This window comes from Myotis brandtii, unplaced genomic scaffold, assembly GCF_000412655.1.
Source record: "Myotis brandtii unplaced genomic scaffold, ASM41265v1 scaffold125, whole genome shotgun sequence".
Classification (NCBI taxonomy): domain Eukaryota; kingdom Metazoa; phylum Chordata; class Mammalia; order Chiroptera; family Vespertilionidae; genus Myotis; species Myotis brandtii.
In genome coordinates, this window is record NW_005354385.1 from 11,881,591 (window position 1) to 11,900,016 (window position 18,426).

Sequence of the window (18,426 nt, forward strand, 5' to 3'; positions counted from 1 at the left end):
GGGGAACCAGGCCTGCAGGGGAGGGCAGTTGGGGGCAACCGGGCCTGCAGGGGAGGGCAATTGGGAGCAACCGGGCCTGCAGGGGAGCACAGTTGGGGGGGACCAGCCCTGCAGGGGAGGGCAGTTGGGGGCAACTGGGCCTGCAGGGGAGGACAGTTGGGGGCGACCAGGCCAGCAGGGGAGGGAGTTAGGGGCAATTGTGCTGGCAGGGTAGCAGTTAGGTGTCGATCAGGCTGGCAGGGGAGTGGTTAGGGCAGTGGTCGGCAAACTGCGGCTCGCGAGCCACATGCAGCTCTTTGGCCCCTTGAGTGTGGCCATGAAGTTTCAATCGCACTGTACGTGCACGCCCACACGTGGTATTTTGTGGAAGAGCCACACTGAAGGGGCTGCAGTTTGCTGATCACTGGGTTAGGGGCAATCAGGCAGGCAGGCAGGCGAGCGGTTGGGAGCCAGCAGTCCTGGATTGTGAGAGGGATGTCCCAGATTGGAGAGGGTGCAGGCTGGGCTGAGGGACACACACCCTGCCCCCTGCACGAATTTTGTGCACCGGGCCTCTCGTATCTACATAAAACAAAAATTTCAAAAGGCAAATCAAAGTTGAAGCTAATATGACTAGAGAAACTGCTTGATAGTTTTGAAACACATTACTCAAATTCAAACTCTGTAATTAATTATTAGGGAAAAATAATCCAAACAAACAGTCAACATCGGTTGGGAGGTGGGGAAAACGAATCCTCCTCCACTGCTTGTTGGAGTGTAAAGTGGTCGCCTGGAGAGCGCAGAGCCTCCTTACATAAGATCCTAGAGAAACTGGCCACAGCAACAAATTACGCAAAACTGAGTGGCTTAAAACAATAACAAACCTTTATTATCTCATCTTTTTTTGTGGGTCAGGAATTCAGGAGTGGCCTAGCTGGGTAGTTTTGGCTAAGGGTCTCTTGTGAAGTTGCAGTCAAGATGTCGGTGGGGGGCTCCAGTCATCTGAATGTTTGCCTTGGGCTGAAGGGTCTACTTCTAAGATGCCACAGTCACATTGTTGGTGAGTTGGTGCTAGATATTGGCTATCCTTTAGGGGTGCTACAACGTCCTCATAATATAGTAATTGGCTTTACCCAAGGATATCTTATTTTTTTAATTTTTAAAAAATGTTTTTATTGATTTCAGAAAGAGGAAGGGAGAGAGAGAGATAGAAACATAAATGATGAGAGAATCATCAATCAGCTGCCTCCTGCACGCCCCCTACTGGGGATTGAGCTCGTATTCCAGAGCATTTGCCCTGACTGGGAATCGAACTGTAACCTCCTGGTTCATAGGTTGACATTCAAACACTGAACCACACTTGCTGGGCAGGATATCTTATTTTTAAAAGAAAATGATCACTCTTGAAAAACTGTTCTTTTGTGTGTGTGTGTGTTTTATTTCTCAGTATAAGCCTCTCAAACAACAGACGTTATCATCAAATAATCCACTTATGTACCATCTAATATAAATTACCATAAGCATGTATCATCCCTAAGGCAAAAAGCCCTCCTGAAGAAGAAGCCCCAGGAAGCATCTGGCGGTTCTATAAACACAAAACCAAAGACTTTTTTCATAGCACCACGTTGTATCCTGCTCCACATGGTATTTTTTGATTAAGCACCAGCCCCTTAAGGCATCACCACAATATTTGGTTTAACAGAAACTGACATATTTACATAATAACAGCTGATTTTTATGTAAGTCTTCACAAACAGTCTAGGGATTTTAGAAAATACTCTGCGGCTTTGAAGCATTTTCAATTTAAGAATATTTTCTTCAAAACTTTTTTATTCTCCCTTCACCATTAAAAGCCATTTTCTAAGAACTTTATCTAAGGGCCACTTCTGCACTAGGCAACAGGCTCCATAAGGCCGCGCCTGAGTCTGTCGTGTTCGCCGTGATTCCAGAGCCCAGCAAGGTGTCACGTCACTTCTCATGAATGCTGCACTTCTTGTCTCATGACTTATTAGACTAATTTATATGATCGAAATTTCTTAGGGATCATGGGGTTATGTGTCTACCAATAGAGACATTTCTCTTATCAGAACAACACCTTAAAATTTATTTTAATATTTTAATATTGAAAATGTAGAAAACCAACAACCAACAACCACAATAAAACGTGGTCCAGAGAGTTTCAGAGACTCATGAAAGTTCTATCACGTGACTTAATACCACCCCACCTTCCCCCAGCTCAATGTTCTTTGAACCACACTCTGCTGCTCCTCCCTTATGATTCTATAAAAATCAAATTTAAATTAATTGATTTTTGGAAAGACTATATTTTCAGATTAAGAAAAACTAAAAGCTAGTTTGTAAAAGTCTTTTATTGTATCCGTGCCACACATAGTAGTGAAAAATAACACTCCTAAAAAAAAGAATGCTACCTTTTCCACAACATTTTATTTTAAATAAAACTTCAAGTACTCTTACATAGATACAAAAAAAAGTCTGATCTATTTGCCTCCAACAGGCCACCACAACACACAGTAGATAAAACACAGTGGTTACAAATGTCTTTTAAATTTATTTCTGAGGCAAGGCAAATGGGAGGGAAATGTTTCTATGAAAAAATACTGTGTGTGTAGGAAATTGTCACAATTTTATTCCACATGGATACAAATGATTATACTTTAATTTAGGCCCTGGTGGCTTAAAATTATATAACAAAATAGAAAAATGGAAAACTAATATCCCCTACACCCTGTTTCAAAGGCAGGCACTACCAAGATCAAGGAGACGCCACAGTGTTGGTAGAGGATAATTACTGTACAAGCTGTAGAGCTGTAATTACTTTCAGACTAAAATAAAATGCTACAGTCCTTCTAAGGCATAAACAATAATGTCTGCAAACAATATATACACATAATACATATTTAAAGCAAGACTTAATATAAACAATAATGAACAGTATATACATGTCAACTTTTCTTCACTGTCTTGAAATACAATTTAACTACACAAGTGATGCAGCAACATATATATATATATATAAATGTACTTGTAACTCTACAGTAAAGTTTATTTTTGGTGCTTTTATAGCACATCAGTGTAAACAGTTTAACTTGGCTTTGTTTTATATTTTAAAACATTCCTTGTTGTATTTTCAAGATTTAAAGCAATTTACTAGTTCTTCCTTTTCACAGAAAACGAAGATTCTGGATGTGGTTTAATCATAAATAATTCATAAAATTAAATACATTCACTAAAAAATAAACTACAAAGTAAAAAAATGAAAAATAGATATTTATTGAGAGGGAAAGGAGAACCATTTCCCACGTTAGAGCTCTGGTGTTGAATATTCAGTGCGATTTGATATATTTTAATTGCTATTGCACTATAACACCCTTTCCTTTGAAAATTCTTTGGGTGTGCTTCCCTGTTCTACCTAAATTAGCTGATAAATCACACAAACCAATAACCAAGGGCCTTGGTTGTTGTAGGAGTGAAGCCTTTAAAAATGGTATCATTCTTCTGATACTTTTTTTTTTGATACTTATTTTAAGGAAAAAAAGTCATTATATATGTGCCTTGCACATTTATGTAAATTCAGTTCACATTGCTGGTCTCATTTGTCCTTGTTTAAAAGGAAAGAAGAGAGAGATTATAACTTCAGCTCACTTTGAAAGTATCTGTCCACTTTTTTTCAAAATACTTCCTCATACTGTGGCCAGCTCTGCCTATGTCAGAATCATCTTCATTAAATGTTTCACAGTTGTCAAACACAAGCCTGACATCCAGAGCAAAGTATTCAGGGCTCGGATACCTGAAAGAAAACACATGACTTAGAGGGTGCTTTTGTCGGGTGGTTTTGTTTTGTAATCAAATAAAGAGGTAATAAAAGGTAAAAGAAAAAGGAAAACTGAAAGGGAAAAGAAAAAGATTAGGATACCTGCATTTAAAGTGATAGAAAACATATTATACCCTCTTATACATGGAATATGTAAAATAATTGCATGTGGTCTGAACCACATGGGATTTAAAGACAGATGAAATGGAAAAACAGATTTCTCTGAAAAACAAGATAAATTTCAACTTACTAGCATTTCCCCCACATCCAATTTCCTGGTTTACCTATATCTCCTGGTTTACCTAATTCTGTTATAGGACTCTTCCCATTTGATTCATTTATTAACACCTCTGACCAACTGTATCGCTCATAGTACCCCTATTGTTCACATTCAAAATATCTGCACTAGATATAAGTGCTTCCTATGCACTGTCAACATGGTACTTGCCCTGTGCCTTCTACATACATCCCATTTCTCTTCTTCTCTCTTTAAATATACTACTGTGCTCAAGTATTGGGAGTATGATGATCCAAAAAAAGCATGTGCTGCCCCTTCACCCAAGATAGCACTATGAAGACCTGGCTTTCAGTCAGCAACATTGTGGCTCAGTGCTTTTTTAGTGGGAGAGCCCACTTCTCTTTTTCTGTACGAACATGAGGAAGAGAACACAAGAGTGAATGAGTCTGCCTGAACTTATTGGTAAGAAAGGAGTGGTTTGTTTCAGGGCTTATGGAAATTCAAATTTAAATGAATTCCAACTTATGATAAGCTAGTACTAAGATAACTTTCCCATTATAAATACCTTAGCAACACACACTAAAGCTCTGAGCAACCTGATAAAAGTGGAGGTATTTTTTTGATGAAATAACTTGTACAGTTTCCACTCCCTCCTTCTTTTTTTATGTGCGATAATAAAAGAAATAGAATTTATTTTTCTGTAATGAGCTCACAGAGTTAATTCAGGCCTTATTTATAACCTTATCCATTTCCTGTTCTTCTTGGAATTATTTTTTTATTGAGTTGAAATTCACATAACACAAAATTAACCACTTCAAGGTACACAATTCAGTGGTATTTAGTACATTCACAATACTGTCCTATCACCACCTCTATCTAGTTCCAAAGCACATTGTCCATTAAGCAGTCTCTCCCCATTCCTCCCTATTCCCACCTCCAGGCAAGCACCCATCTGTGCTCTGGAAATTTCTCATAAATGGAATCATATAACATGTGTATAATTCATATACAACAGTTTAAAGCTGTAGGCTGTTCCTTACCATAGGAAAGGTTAATGACTAATGCTAGGGAGACTGGAATCCCAGAGAGAATTCTAGGCAATGTTCAGGGTGAGATAAAGGCAACCCCACTCTATGCCCTTCTTTTATAGAAGAATGGGCACTGATGAAACCCAGCAGTTTTCATTAAAGTAGGCCCTTCCAGGAACCCTCACTGTTCTATCCACTTCTAGTTTAAAAATATGAAATACTGTTTGTGGGTTTTGGTTCCAACTCATTGGGTTGGGTTTAACTGAACAATTCACACTAGAGGAGACTGAATCCACTGAATCTTGCCTCTCACACAGCTGGCATCACAAACAGGATTGGAACAGACTGTTTCTCTGCCTGTCTCCGTGTGATCTCCTCCATTCACCAGGATTCATTCTCAAAAGGGAACTTTGATTATATAGCTCTTTTGGTAACTTTGTCTTAATGCGTAAGTCTGTTTGTTTGGGGGGTTTGGAGGTTGAGGTTCATCTTCTCCAGGAATTCAAAGAATCATGGAAGTTAGAGTCATGAGTTACTTTAAACATGGTCAAGTCTCTCTGTGTACATCTTGTCCTGGCATGGGGATTTTAAAGTCCATTGTACTACCCCATAAACACCCAATTATTTGGACAGACAGAAAAAGCAAGAGAACTAGTCCATATCTATACATTTTGCTGTTTGGTTCACATTAGAGCCAATAGTTTTAATGATTATAAATGTTTTCTGATTTTATAATGTTTTCTGGGCAGGTCCTTTCTATAATAAAAAAACAACCACAATCCTTTGAAAGACTGACATTTCAATCTTCAAAGAAATAAAGTAGTCATTTGGTCAATCTAGTAAATCATTTTATATGAGAGGGACACTCATTACCCGTTAATTTCTACTCAACTCTTCTAAATTGAATGTAAATTATGGAGCAGGGTGATTTTCACCAAAGGAATGCCAGGAAGAACTAAATAATATCCTATATAATAAAGAGGTAATATGCAAATTGACCATCACACCCTCGCACAAAGATGGCCACCCCTATGTGTTCACAAGATGGCCAGGCCCATGTCATCACAAGATGGCCACCCCCATGTCATCACAAGATGGCCACCATAAGATGGCCGGCAGGGGAGGGCAGTTGTGGGTGGTCAGGCTAGCAAGGGAGGGAGGGCAGTTAGGGGCAACCAGGCCTGCAGGGGAGGGCAGTTGGGGGCAATAGGGCCGGCAGGGGAGCAGTTAGGTGTCAATCAGGCTGGCAGGGGAGTGGTTAGGGGGTGATCAGGCTGGCAGGCAGAAGCGGTTAGGGGCAATCAGGCAGGCAGGCAGGCGAGCAGTTGGGAGCCAGCAGTCCCAGATTGTGAAAGGGCTATCCAACTGCTGGTTTGGGCCCAATCCCACAGGGCCTAAACGGGCAGTCGGACATCCCCCGAGGGGTCCCAGATTGGAGCGGGTGCAGGCTGGGCTGAGGACACCCCCCCTGCCCCCCAGTGTACGAATTTTGTGCACCAGTCCTCTAGTACTATATAATAATGAGGATCATAACAACAATGATAATTACACTACAATTTGTAGTTATTCTTTCAATGTAAAGTTCCTTCTTTCTCCATATTTTCTGTGACTTTGCCAGAAGTGATGGGCATGAGCTATATTAAGCTAAACCGGGGTATGGGAAGAAAGGGAGCAGGGAAGGGGTAAGAAAATACAGCTCACAGACGCTGGCCATGCACATGTGGTTGCCTGTGTGTGGGCTTATTCTGTCAAGTGAACAGCCTCATTCTTGTGGCTCCAAGATGGGCCAACATCAAGAGCTAGTTAAATTCCATTAACAGTTGCTACTCTGGCAGGAGCCTGAGGTGGTCTAAGATCATGAACTGTGGCCAGCAAGTTACTCTTCAGACAGGGCCACAAAGAGAATATGGTAGAAAGGAGCAAATAATAGTTTTGTTCCACACTTAAAATACATGTTTTTGGAATCCTCCAAAAACTCATAATTAAGTTTTAATACTTAAATTTTCCAATGATCTCCTTTCCCTACATATAATAATCTGACAACATTACAGGATCAATATTTATTAAATCCACATGAGACGATGTCAACACTCCACTGATGCCCAAAAGAAGCTCCAGCTCACCCATTACTAACTTACTGTGGGAGGCTTCCTCCATACTTTTCTTCTCCTCCCAGGTGGAGTTCAGTGCCCTTCCAATGTCAAAAGCAGCTTTTTAATTATTTAAATAATTGTGATTGACTTGTCATCCATACCATATCACTCTAACCAAACACCACCACCACCACCACACACACACACACACACACACACACCCTCCAAAATCAGGGCTTCTGTCTTTGCTGTAAGTTCATCTATTTTTGGCTCAGTAGAAAATTACCTAGAAAATTATCTAGCACATATCAAGCATTCAATAAATATTGAACTGAAATGGTTTACTTACTGTCCACTACTTAATTTCTCTCTAATTGTGGAAAAATCCATAGGCTTCTTAATAACTTTCTTATAACCAGGAACAAGTTTCAAGTTTACAGGAAGTAGAAAAGGCCATGCATCCTCATGAGTTTCCATTTCAGTGAGAATCATACTAAAGAGAACAATGATTGAAATCAATATCTATGCTGTAGAATTATCTATTTTTATTAAAAATGTAACTTTTGTAATCTTTCAAGAAAACCAATGCAAATTAATTTATTAAAAGAGGTAAAAGGATGCATTTACTTGTACTATAGACTTTTATATTTTCCTATTTATACAAATTGTGAGAAGGTCGCTAAGCAAATAAAATGAGATATCACGAATATGTAGTGCATAGCAACTGAAATAATACCTGCAAAGAGCTAGGTCCTTGGAATCATCTTGTTTAGGTTTCTTAATAGAAGAAGCAAAGCTTTCTTGCTTTGACAAGTTCATGGAAGTGCTTTCCTCCATTTTCCTCTTTTTCAGGTCTTTGTTTCCTCTTTTCAGTGAACTGCTTGCAGATGCAGAGTCTTCATCTTCAGTATCCCCTGTCAAAGGTCCTTTCTTTGCTTTCTTTGAATCACTAGTCTTTTTTCCTTTGACATGAAGTTTTTTGAATTTTAGAGTTTGACCACTTGCCTTTAATAAAAAAAAAAGTAAATGAGGTAGGAAGTTAATAATTTTATTATTTTCAAAAGAGATCTACAAATTTGTTCTCTTATAATAAGGCTGAAAAATCTATCCTAAGAAATCTTAAAACGTGAAGACACTGATTTCAGGGTAACCCACCTTTACTACAGAACTTATCAGCAGTGTTCCTTTAATCTAGATCACTCAGTAACTTGTTTAAAGATACAAAAAGACTATCTTTTTATTTATTTAGTTAGTTAGTTCGTTAATTATTGATTTCAGAGAGGGAGGGAGAGGGGGAGAAAAACACCAGTGATGAGAATCATTGATGGGCTGCCTCCTGCATGCCCTCCACAGGGATCAAGCCTGCAACCCAGGCATGTGCCCCAACCTGGAACCAAACTGTGACCTCCTGGTTCATAGGTCAATGCTCAACCACTGAGCCCCATCAGCCAGGCCAAAAATACTATCTTTTAAAGCACAATATAATTAAGAACAAGGATGAATAGAAATAAAAATATAAAGCTTATTAATAAGAAAGTTTGAAAAGGTAATTAGAAAGCTAGGCCAAGACATAAAAAATAGCTCATGAATTACCCAATAGAGAAAAAGTCATGTGTAAGATCAAATCTACTGGAAATTGATTTTTTTTTTTCTGGATAAAGAAAAAAAATGCATTTGCTATAAAAAGAGAATTCCACAAACTTGTGTTCTGAGGTATGAACCAAGAAGTGGTGAAGGCTAAGGAAGAAAAAGAAAAGACGTCTGTTTTGAGGAAAACAATAAAGAAATATTAAATAGATTATATTTGGAATCAAAGCATGTAAAATTTCAGCTAGGACTCTGTCAGTAACTAGCTATGGGACTTTGTACAAAAATATGTACAAGGCCCTGTTTTCCTCATCTATAAAATAAGGTAAACAACACAATTGGTAAGGTCATTCAAACTCTCAAATTACATGAAAGAAAATCTCAATGTGGCCTTATGCAATCTAACTGAAAATGCAGGCAGTGCATTGATGTAACAATGAACACACCAACCCAATTTAGAACAGGAAAATAAGATGGAATTTTGAGTTGAGTATTATAATAAATATAATATATAAGAGAAAAGTGATATGCAATATCACTGGTAATGTATGGGTTTTGTTTTGATTTTCCAGAATAGTGTTTACCCTCTTTTAAAAAATTATTTCATCTTTTACTCATACTGTTAAGTCTTAGAATGCAGAGTCAATATTTAATCTAGCCATAATTTAAAGTTGGCTGTATTTTTGCAATAAATTTGGCCAGAAACATTTCTTTGTAGTTCATATCAATTTCTTTGAGAATTTCATGATCTCTTCTAGCAGCACTTTTTAAAAAATTTCTCTTAATTAAGCAATTAAAAATATTTGGTTCTAGGGAACACTTTGTAAATTACATGATTCTCTAACCGCTGTGCTGTACACCTGAAACTAATACAAAATAGTGTTGAATGCAATCTGTAATTGAAGAATAAAATTTAAAAAAATATTTAGTTTCCTATTGGTGGCTAAAAGTATGGTTGAGATATTTTAAATGACTAAAATAATAAAGCAAACCATGCCCTAGCTGGTTTGGCTCAATGGATAGACCGTCGGCCTGCAGACTGAGGGGTCCCGGGTTCAATTCCGACCAATGGCACATGCCTGAGTTGTGGGCTTGATCCCCAGTGGGGGGCGTGCAGGAGGCAGCCAATCAGTGATTCTCTCTCATCATTGATGTTTCTCTCTCCCCCCCTCCTTTCCTCTCTAAAATCAATAAAATGTATTTTAAAAAAATAATAAAGCAAACCATAAAACTAACACCTTCTTGATACCATATCAAAGTATCACTAACCCCTGTCACTAGCTGAAATAATTAAAATGTTTTACTAAGTCTCTTCTCCAATTAATTTATTAATTTTTATTCACAAAAATCTTACAGTTTTCATATAACACTGAGCTTTTAGCACTCTGAAATAATGAAAAAGAGAATATTTACTATAATGAGAAAAGACCATTTAATAAAAATTAAATTGTTACACTTAATAACTAAGTTAGATTAAATTAAGTTGGATTGAATAAAAACCAAGAAAATTTCATAAATTATGGGCCAAAACTTCTAGTTCCTATTTGAGCTAAAATATTATTTGGGATAATTTTCTAAGAAATTAATACAGTAAAAAAAAAACACCTATATTAAATTTAAACCAAAGAAGCAAAAGACTTTTTGCTGTTTTTTTTTAAAAAAATGAAGTCTTTGTGTATTTCTTTAATAAATGATGTTTATCAGCTTACTGCTATAGACCATGCATATACACATACTTTCAAAAGTAAGCTTTTATACTACTACTCTGTTACCTGATTACTTTGTTCTGCGATAGAGATGCCTCCTAGCCACCCATTCTCTCTATCTTGTTAAGAACCCAAATTCAAAAAGGAACTTCAGTATGTCTTAAGCAGAACCTATTGAATTACACACTCAAGAGCACATTTCTATTATGTTTGTCTATTTATACACCAGAAGTTGTGAACTGCTTGCTCACAGGCTGTAAACAGCCCATGTGTTGTTGTTTGGTTCATAACAACAATGATAATTACACTACAATTTAATACAACAATGATAATTACACTACAATATAATGCTTGTGGAAATTCTGAATTTGTAGCCAACAGTTAACATTTGGGCAGACATGCATAAAAATCCCTAGTCCTGAAATATTGGTAGATTCTGCACACAGGTCTATATGATAACAATTGGCTGGGGTTGAATGGTGACTATCCTATTTAAATGAGGGCATGGCCTTCCTATTTGCCACAGTCCCAGCTCTTTTGTGTCATTTGCCTGGCTTTCGTAGGCAATGCAATTTGAAACTTTTGTGTGTATGTGTTCATGAGTGTATATCAATATGTATATGTTTACATACATCTATTTGATTCTGTGGTTCTGTGATTATAAGTACAATAAAGCGTCTGTGTATATATTGGCATATACACACATACACATGGAGTAAAAATACTTAATTACAATGATGTATGCAGAAATAGCCATGTGAGAGTATAGTATAAATATTTGTAAGTGACAATGAATTACTGGAAAGATATTTTAAAATCTTAATTTAAAATCCTTATATCAAAATCAAATGCTCTAATATTTTTATTGGTGTAAAAACAACATCTAATTCACTATATTTAAAAAACAAAAAAAGCAGTGGCTTAGAAAGCTGCATTTACTTAGAAGGGCTTGTATGAGATCATAAAACTTCTGTCTCCTAGTCTACTCCTTTGGTTATAGATAACCAAAATTCTAATTTACACATTTACTGAAAACAAAACCTCCTATAGCTTATCAGTTGATATCTCTAACACTTAAACAGTGACTTGTTAATAATTCATATAGTATAGAGAAACTATCTACAACTTGACAGTTATAAAATGAAAAAATAGTTTATGTACAACCAGTGAAGATAATCATTGGATTATATTTAACTATATATATAAAACCCTAAGCGACTGTTAAGACTGGTTGACCGAACAACTGGTCAACTGAACAACTGGTCAACCAGTTGCTATGACCCGCACTGACTACCAGGGGCATATGCTCAACACAGGATCTGCCCTCTGGTGGTCAGTGCGCTCCCACAGCCAACCTCCCGGGGTCCCTCCCCCTAGCTGGCTGGCCAATCTCCCTCAGTCCCTCCCCCCGCCAGCTGGCCCCGAGCAGCCCCGGTCGCTGACCAGGCCGAGGAACTCTACCCATGCACGAATTCATGCACCAGGCCTCTAGTATATAATAAAAATGATCAAGTAATAAGAAATTAAAAAGTGCCATTTCTGCCCTAACCGGTTTGGCTCAGTGGATAGAGCGTCGGCCTGCGAAATCAAGGGTCCCAGGTTCGATTCCGGTCAAGGGCATGTACCTTGGTTGCGGACACATACCCAGTAGGGAGTGTGCAGGAGGCAGCTGATTGATGTTCCTCTCTCATCGATGTTTCTAACTCTCTATCCCTCTCCCTTCCTCTCTGTAAAAAATCAATAAAATATATTTTTAAAAAAATGCCATTTCCATTAGTAGTGAAAATGAGGCCATGTGGGACCCTCTGCTATTTTGTAAAATACAGTTTAACATAAACATGTTGCAGACTTTTGAAGTTAAAATTTTCACACCCCTGGCCGTATTTGGTCCTTACAAATTTCCATAAAGCAGATACTGTCCCTTTTTACAAATGATAACCTGAAGCTAAGAATGGCCAACCTCCTGGTCCCTCCCCTTGGCTGGCAGGTGCTTATCACCTGACAGGGAACAGGTAACCAGGGGTGGGTGGCAGTGGACACTGGCGGTGCCAGGCCAAGGCGGGGGTGTAAGTGGGTGGCACCAGGCCAAGGCGGCTGCCAGCAGCCGGAGTAAGGAAGGCCCTGGCCGGCCAACCTCTGGGTCCCAGAAGGCTTTTGAAAAACCTCTTTCTGGGGAGGCTTTCCCTCCCCCCGCCTACCCCCCTCCAGTGATGCGCAATTCAAAGGCGCTAGCCATGGAGCTGTGTGCCGCAGAGCCGCCCGATCTCTCCGTGCACCCAGTCAGATTGAGTCTGGTGCGCAGCAGGACGGAACACCCCCGAGCCGCTGCCCGCAGGCGGGAAGCTGGAGTGGGTGGGGCGTGGACACAGGGACCTCAGAGCTGGTCCACCTGGCCCCTAGACCTCTGACCCCATTAACTGGGTCAGTGGTGGGTTGGAAAGTGACCCGGGAGGGTGAGGAAACGAAACTTGGGGCAAGTACCACGGGTGCAGTCCCCGTGACCTTCCCCTCCCAGAATAATGAAGGCTCCCTAACCTCCCACGCGCCAAGAGATAAATGTGGATTCGCAGAGGCAGGCGCCCGAGGAGTTCAGCTGCGGGACGAGAGGAGTTACTCACTTCTGACACCCCCACCCTTTGCTTTAAGGCTGCCTTCTCCTTCCCTAACACATGTTGCTTGAAGTACACGATGGTTTGTGCTTAGACATGCGATAAACGTGGGGAAAGCAAAGTTTTGTGCATTAGAACAAAAGAGCCTGGAGTCTTGGGGGGGGGGTGTCTGTCTCTCTCTCTCTCTCTCTCTCTCTCTCACACACACACACACACTCACTCTTTCCTCCCCTCTTCCCTTGCCTGGCAAATCTTCATGCAGAAAGTTAACCCTAGCTCCTCACTGGAATGGCCTCTGTTTTGTTTTTTTCTCTCACAAGGTTTTCTTCTAACCTCTAAACCTGCAGTCAGACATCCCCCGAGGGGTCCCGAATTGCGAGAGGGCGCAGGCCGGGCTGAGGGACCACCCCCCCCCCCCCCCCCCCGCCCATGCACTATTTTCATTCATTGGGCCTCTAGTTGAATCATAATGTTACACACTTGAAACTTATAAAACATTATTAACCAATGTTACCTCAATTTAAAAAAAGGTTTCATTTTCATTGGTCTTACCTTAGCAATGCAAGCTGGACAAAACCAGTCCCCATCTGGTATAGTTGTAATCTTGGGTCTATGGCAGTAGGTGTGACAGCCTTTGTCACAGCCATCACAAAGGAGGAGCAGTTCTTCATTATCTCCCTTTCGACAGATTTGACAGTACTATAATACATGGAAAAGCATTTGATATTAGCACTCTGCTATGAATAATGCTTACTGGGATATTAAACAAACCGTCATTCCTAGTTTACATTAGTAATGAACATTCCGCTTGCTAACAAATATATAGTAGCCATACACATCTATGTATCTCTCGTTACACAGATATGGACCACATGACGGGTGAGCAGTTCAATTGGGGTAAATGCACATTTCAGGTACACTGCAAAGAACAAAGCTAGAGGTCGAGTGCCTGCACACATTTCAGAAGCATGTACACATTAACATATGAAATAATTAACATGACATCAGAGCACATAAAAGCAATGAATAGCTTTTAATACATGATGTTTTAATTTTTTAATATATTTCATCTTTTGCTTATCTTAGCATCCTCATGATATCCTGAGAAAGAAATAAGAGTTAATTTTTAAGAACAAAACTAGGTTAGCATTAGTATCAGAATTATACATAATATACATAACAAAAAATAGGTTCTTATATTTCGACTAAAGTATCCATCTATTTTTTTATGATTGATTAAAAAATGTGTCCAAACTAGGAAACTTTGGACATCAATCCAAATCAAACATGTGTCACAAATGTAGAAAATGGATCCTACAAAATGATTTCTTAGGGGAAAAAATCATACAATAAATTAAAGAATTTAAGAGGTCATGATTTTTTTTATAGAACTAAAAATAAATTATTTCTTCTGTTAAAAAAGTTTCTAATACCATTAAGAACTTTAACATATATAAAACGACTTTCCCCCATGCATACATATTCTGTATAACAAGTTTCACAAAGGAAAAGAAGGAAAGTTAAACAAGTAAAACTTTTAAGACAACTTTAAAAAATGTAAGTACTAACATTATATTTTGACATTTAGTTTATATCCCGTCATAGTAGAAAATGTCCTGCAACCGATATATTTAAAATGAAAACATTTAAACTGTAAATCATTTATACTGATGTACAATTATGTATTTGTATACTCTTAAAAACAAAGTAGCTTAACTGTTCAAACCTCATTTTTTATTCTCAATACAATTAATCAATTTGGGAAAGACTAAAATAGTCTTATATAACTCAAATATACATCAATGACAGCTTAAGAGTCTTATCAAAATGGCAGGCATAGATTATTCAACTTAACAAATATCAAATATAGTGTCCCAAAAAAATGCATGCATACTTTGAATAATTATTAATTCCAATGGGTTAAATCTGAAAAGAAAGAAACATCAATTGAGCTATCGGCTGTTAAAGTGTGTATACAATTTTTTTTAACGACCCTATATATGTAATTTTTCTAATACTAAAATTGCATGTGTACTAAGAGCAAAAGCAGTACTTTAATGCTGCAACAGTGTTTATTTTATGACCTTACCTAATACTACATTGTTTAATAGCTAAAGAGGGTGCTATTTTTCCAAGTTTGAGTTACATTTTTAAAACTTCTATTGTAAAAATATTCATTGAGAAATAACATTTGGAAGGTTATATTTAAATTACTAGAACTAAAATTTAAAAATCAGATTAATGAACATTAAGTAAATTCTCAATATTTTCTACAATAGATAACTAAAAATACCATAAAGTCTGTTTCACATCTCACATTTATGATTTAAAAATAATTTCTTTCTGGCAATTATTAAGAAAGGGTGGCAGATATTAAGCTCCTAACATTTTCAAAAAATCACAGTAATAGCTCACAATATATTAGAACAAGTGTATTAATATTTGGTTTTAACTCCTTTGCTCCTAAAGTAAAATAGAGTAGACGTTGCCTTTTGTTTAACATTAATAATAACTGTGGGCAGGATTATCTGGAGATAAATTACAATAGCTTCTTCCATTCTGGTAAGCCTTGTCTCTGGCAAAGAAGGTATATCTAAAGATATCGAGTACTTTAACATTTTGTTATGACTTATTATGAAGATTATTATAGGTACTGTTACATTTCTAATTAAAGGTTACAAAGTGCTCATTAATCTTTGAATATGAGATTCTGCCTTCAATTTAAGGTAATTTCATAGCAAATAATGTATTGTTAAGCATTAAAAAAGAAATGAAGATTATTAGAGATGGAGTTATATAATGATAAACTGTATGTTAATATATGGTAAAGGTTTATGAATTTGCAAAAGCTGAAATAAAGCTTTAGACAGCAGAAAGTAAGTATACTAACATAAAGGCAGATTTTGGTACAAGTTTTGGGTTTCTGTGTATAGGTTATAACAAAACTGACCACATCAGGATGACAGTTTTGGAACAGATTGGAAAAATAACTATACAAAATTCATTTTGATGTAGCAATTCAATCTTTTCGATTCATTATAGCTTAGATTTCACCAAATATATTTGAGTACGTGACTTTTAAACTGATTTTAATGCTAATTTTAAGAAGAAAAAATTTTACCTAGCAAAAATGCTAGCAGATGAACTGAACAATGCATTAAAATTTATGATAAATTATAATCTGGTTAGAAAGACCTAAATTTGAGAATATTGTGAAAACTACAGATTTATTATTCCATGGACGTTTTAGGAAGAAGTGGAAAACCACAGAAGAAACCAAATTTATTTGTAAAGAATGAATAAGGCCTTAAGTAGTCTAAGCATAGAGGTAAAAATGAAGAATGGTAAATTATTTAAGAATCATTTCTTTTCTTTGGGAAATAATTATTTTAAGTAAATACTTAGTCATTCTTGACACCAAATCTCATATATTTGAATTGTAAAGCAAACCTGTCATTCAGAAGCAAATGATAAGGTAATTAGTAAAAGTCTACATATAATAGATATTTCTATATATGATATATAAAAGGCAAAAGGAACATGTACATGATTTAAAATGATATCTTTCTGGAAAATATATGAAATATAGCTTTTATTTTGAACACATAGCATTTGGTGCCTGGTACAAAACAGAGGCCACTATCTCTCTCTCCCTCTCCCTCTCTGAAATCAATAAAAATATACATATTTTAAAAAAAGATCTATTCTTCAAGTCATTTATATCAGAGGCCAAATACATATCAGTGCACGAAGGAAGACTTCTCTGCTTATATTTACTTCTCTAAGGATTTCTTAGGATTAAAAAATGAAAACTGATAGAAATATAAAGACATTTTAGGAATGCAGTGAATGTGGGTAGCAGGTAATGTTACCAACTGGAATGTTTACAAGAGTGGAAGGATCTTCAAATATTTAGATTAACAACTATTATGTTGACAGAATATAGAAGACAACTTCAGCCAGAGTTATAAACAACATTCAGCAGAGAGATAATCAAAATCAAAATCAAAAGAATACATTTGGTAGGTTCCTTCAGAAAGCTCAAACTATGCAGTTAAGAATAAGCAAACTCTCAAGTACAGCATACTTTATTTTGACAATAAGTAATATATAATTAAGAAAGATCTGAAGATTGGAAAAAATAGGACAAATTAAATGAGTTATAGTATTTCTTAAATGAAAACACTTACAACTTTCATAATTGATTTTTCCCATGCTATTGATTTCTGTAACTGCTGAACGCACAGAGCTACCTGTGCAGCACTGCGAGCGTCTGACAGTGCCCTTCTCCATACCCTGAGCCCTGGAGCAATATCCTCTTCAATTCTGCATTGAAATATAGAAAAATTAAGTAGGTCATGTCCACATTTATGGTTACTGAATGTGAAACAATCATCACACTGAAAGCCAAGCAATGACAAAAACATGGAACAGCCAATAAGTATAAGGTTTAAGCAACTAAATTTGATGTAGTGCACAGACTGTGGCTACGTGCCTCAAAGCTTAGTCACAACCAGGTAAAAATGTAAGATTACTTTGCAGGATTATCAATGCACATAACAAAAAAAAAGTTTTTACAAAGCACCATGCAAATAGCATGATCCATATGGATCAAATAGCATGATCCATATGGATCACAGACATACAAGAAGATACATAGATAACAGGCAATAGAAAATAGGCTCCAATTAGCAAAGAAGCACAATAATTTTTCAAGTTAATCTCAATAACCTACCCGTCACCATCACCACTAATGGATGGTGCAGGAGCAGGGACAGTAACTGTGCCCACATTATCCACTTTGATCTGAATGGTGGTACTTAAGGGGCTCTTCAGATACCTTCTTTCAATGTTCCGCTCCAAATCAGCCAGCCTGGTTACAGCTATATCTAGGGGGTTGTCACTCTTCCGTTCTAGTGCATGCGCACTGCTTTCTTCTTCGCCAGTAAATTCTCCATCATGCTCCTTGCACAATTTAGAGAATGACTTATGTTCAAAATATACCAAGTCCTCCCTTTCTGATGCAGGCTCTGGACACATCCAACCCTATATATCGAGAGAATAACGTTATTATGGTTTTCTTTTAAAATGCCCAGGAGGTGAATTACCTTTACTTAAAATTCAGCGACAAACACCAGCAGATCTCAAGGATCTTTATTAAGTTTTTACCTTGTCTTTCCTAATGGTGGTGGGTAGAAACAAGAACAGAACATTAAAATGAGCATTTGTAAGAAAAATAAAAAAAACTTTAGATAATGCAAAAGGTATAATGAAAACCAGCAAAGTATTCTGGAGACTAAATGCTTATTAATTTCACAGGACCACGTACACAGAAACCCTTCAGCAGTCTCTGA

General features: G+C 37.3%; 1 protein-coding gene across 17 annotated transcripts in view; it reads right to left on the reverse strand.

Moving 5' to 3' along the window:
* Positions 1-2,330: 2,330 nt before the first annotated feature.
* Positions 2,331-18,426, reverse strand: part of BAZ2B (bromodomain adjacent to zinc finger domain, 2B) — a 331,540-nt gene continuing 315,444 nt past the window's right edge. For 13 of the 17 annotated variants that reach the window (XM_014534088.1, XM_014534089.1, XM_014534091.1 and 10 more), the window contains 6 exons: positions 17,808-18,118; positions 17,263-17,398; positions 13,625-13,771; positions 7,907-8,175; positions 7,520-7,663; positions 2,331-3,787 (listed from right to left, as the gene is read on the reverse strand). In XM_014534088.1, the coding sequence (XP_014389574.1) occupies positions 3,634-3,787; positions 7,520-7,663; positions 7,907-8,175; positions 13,625-13,771; positions 17,263-17,398; positions 17,808-18,118 (1,161 nt within the window). In that variant the 3' untranslated portion in view covers positions 2,331-3,633. Of the gene's footprint in view, positions 3,788-7,519; positions 7,664-7,906; positions 8,176-13,624; positions 13,772-17,262; positions 17,399-17,807; positions 18,119-18,426 lie in introns of those variants that run through there. The other 4 variants (XM_014534102.1, XM_014534100.1, XM_014534098.1 and 1 more) reach the window with 2 other exon arrangements.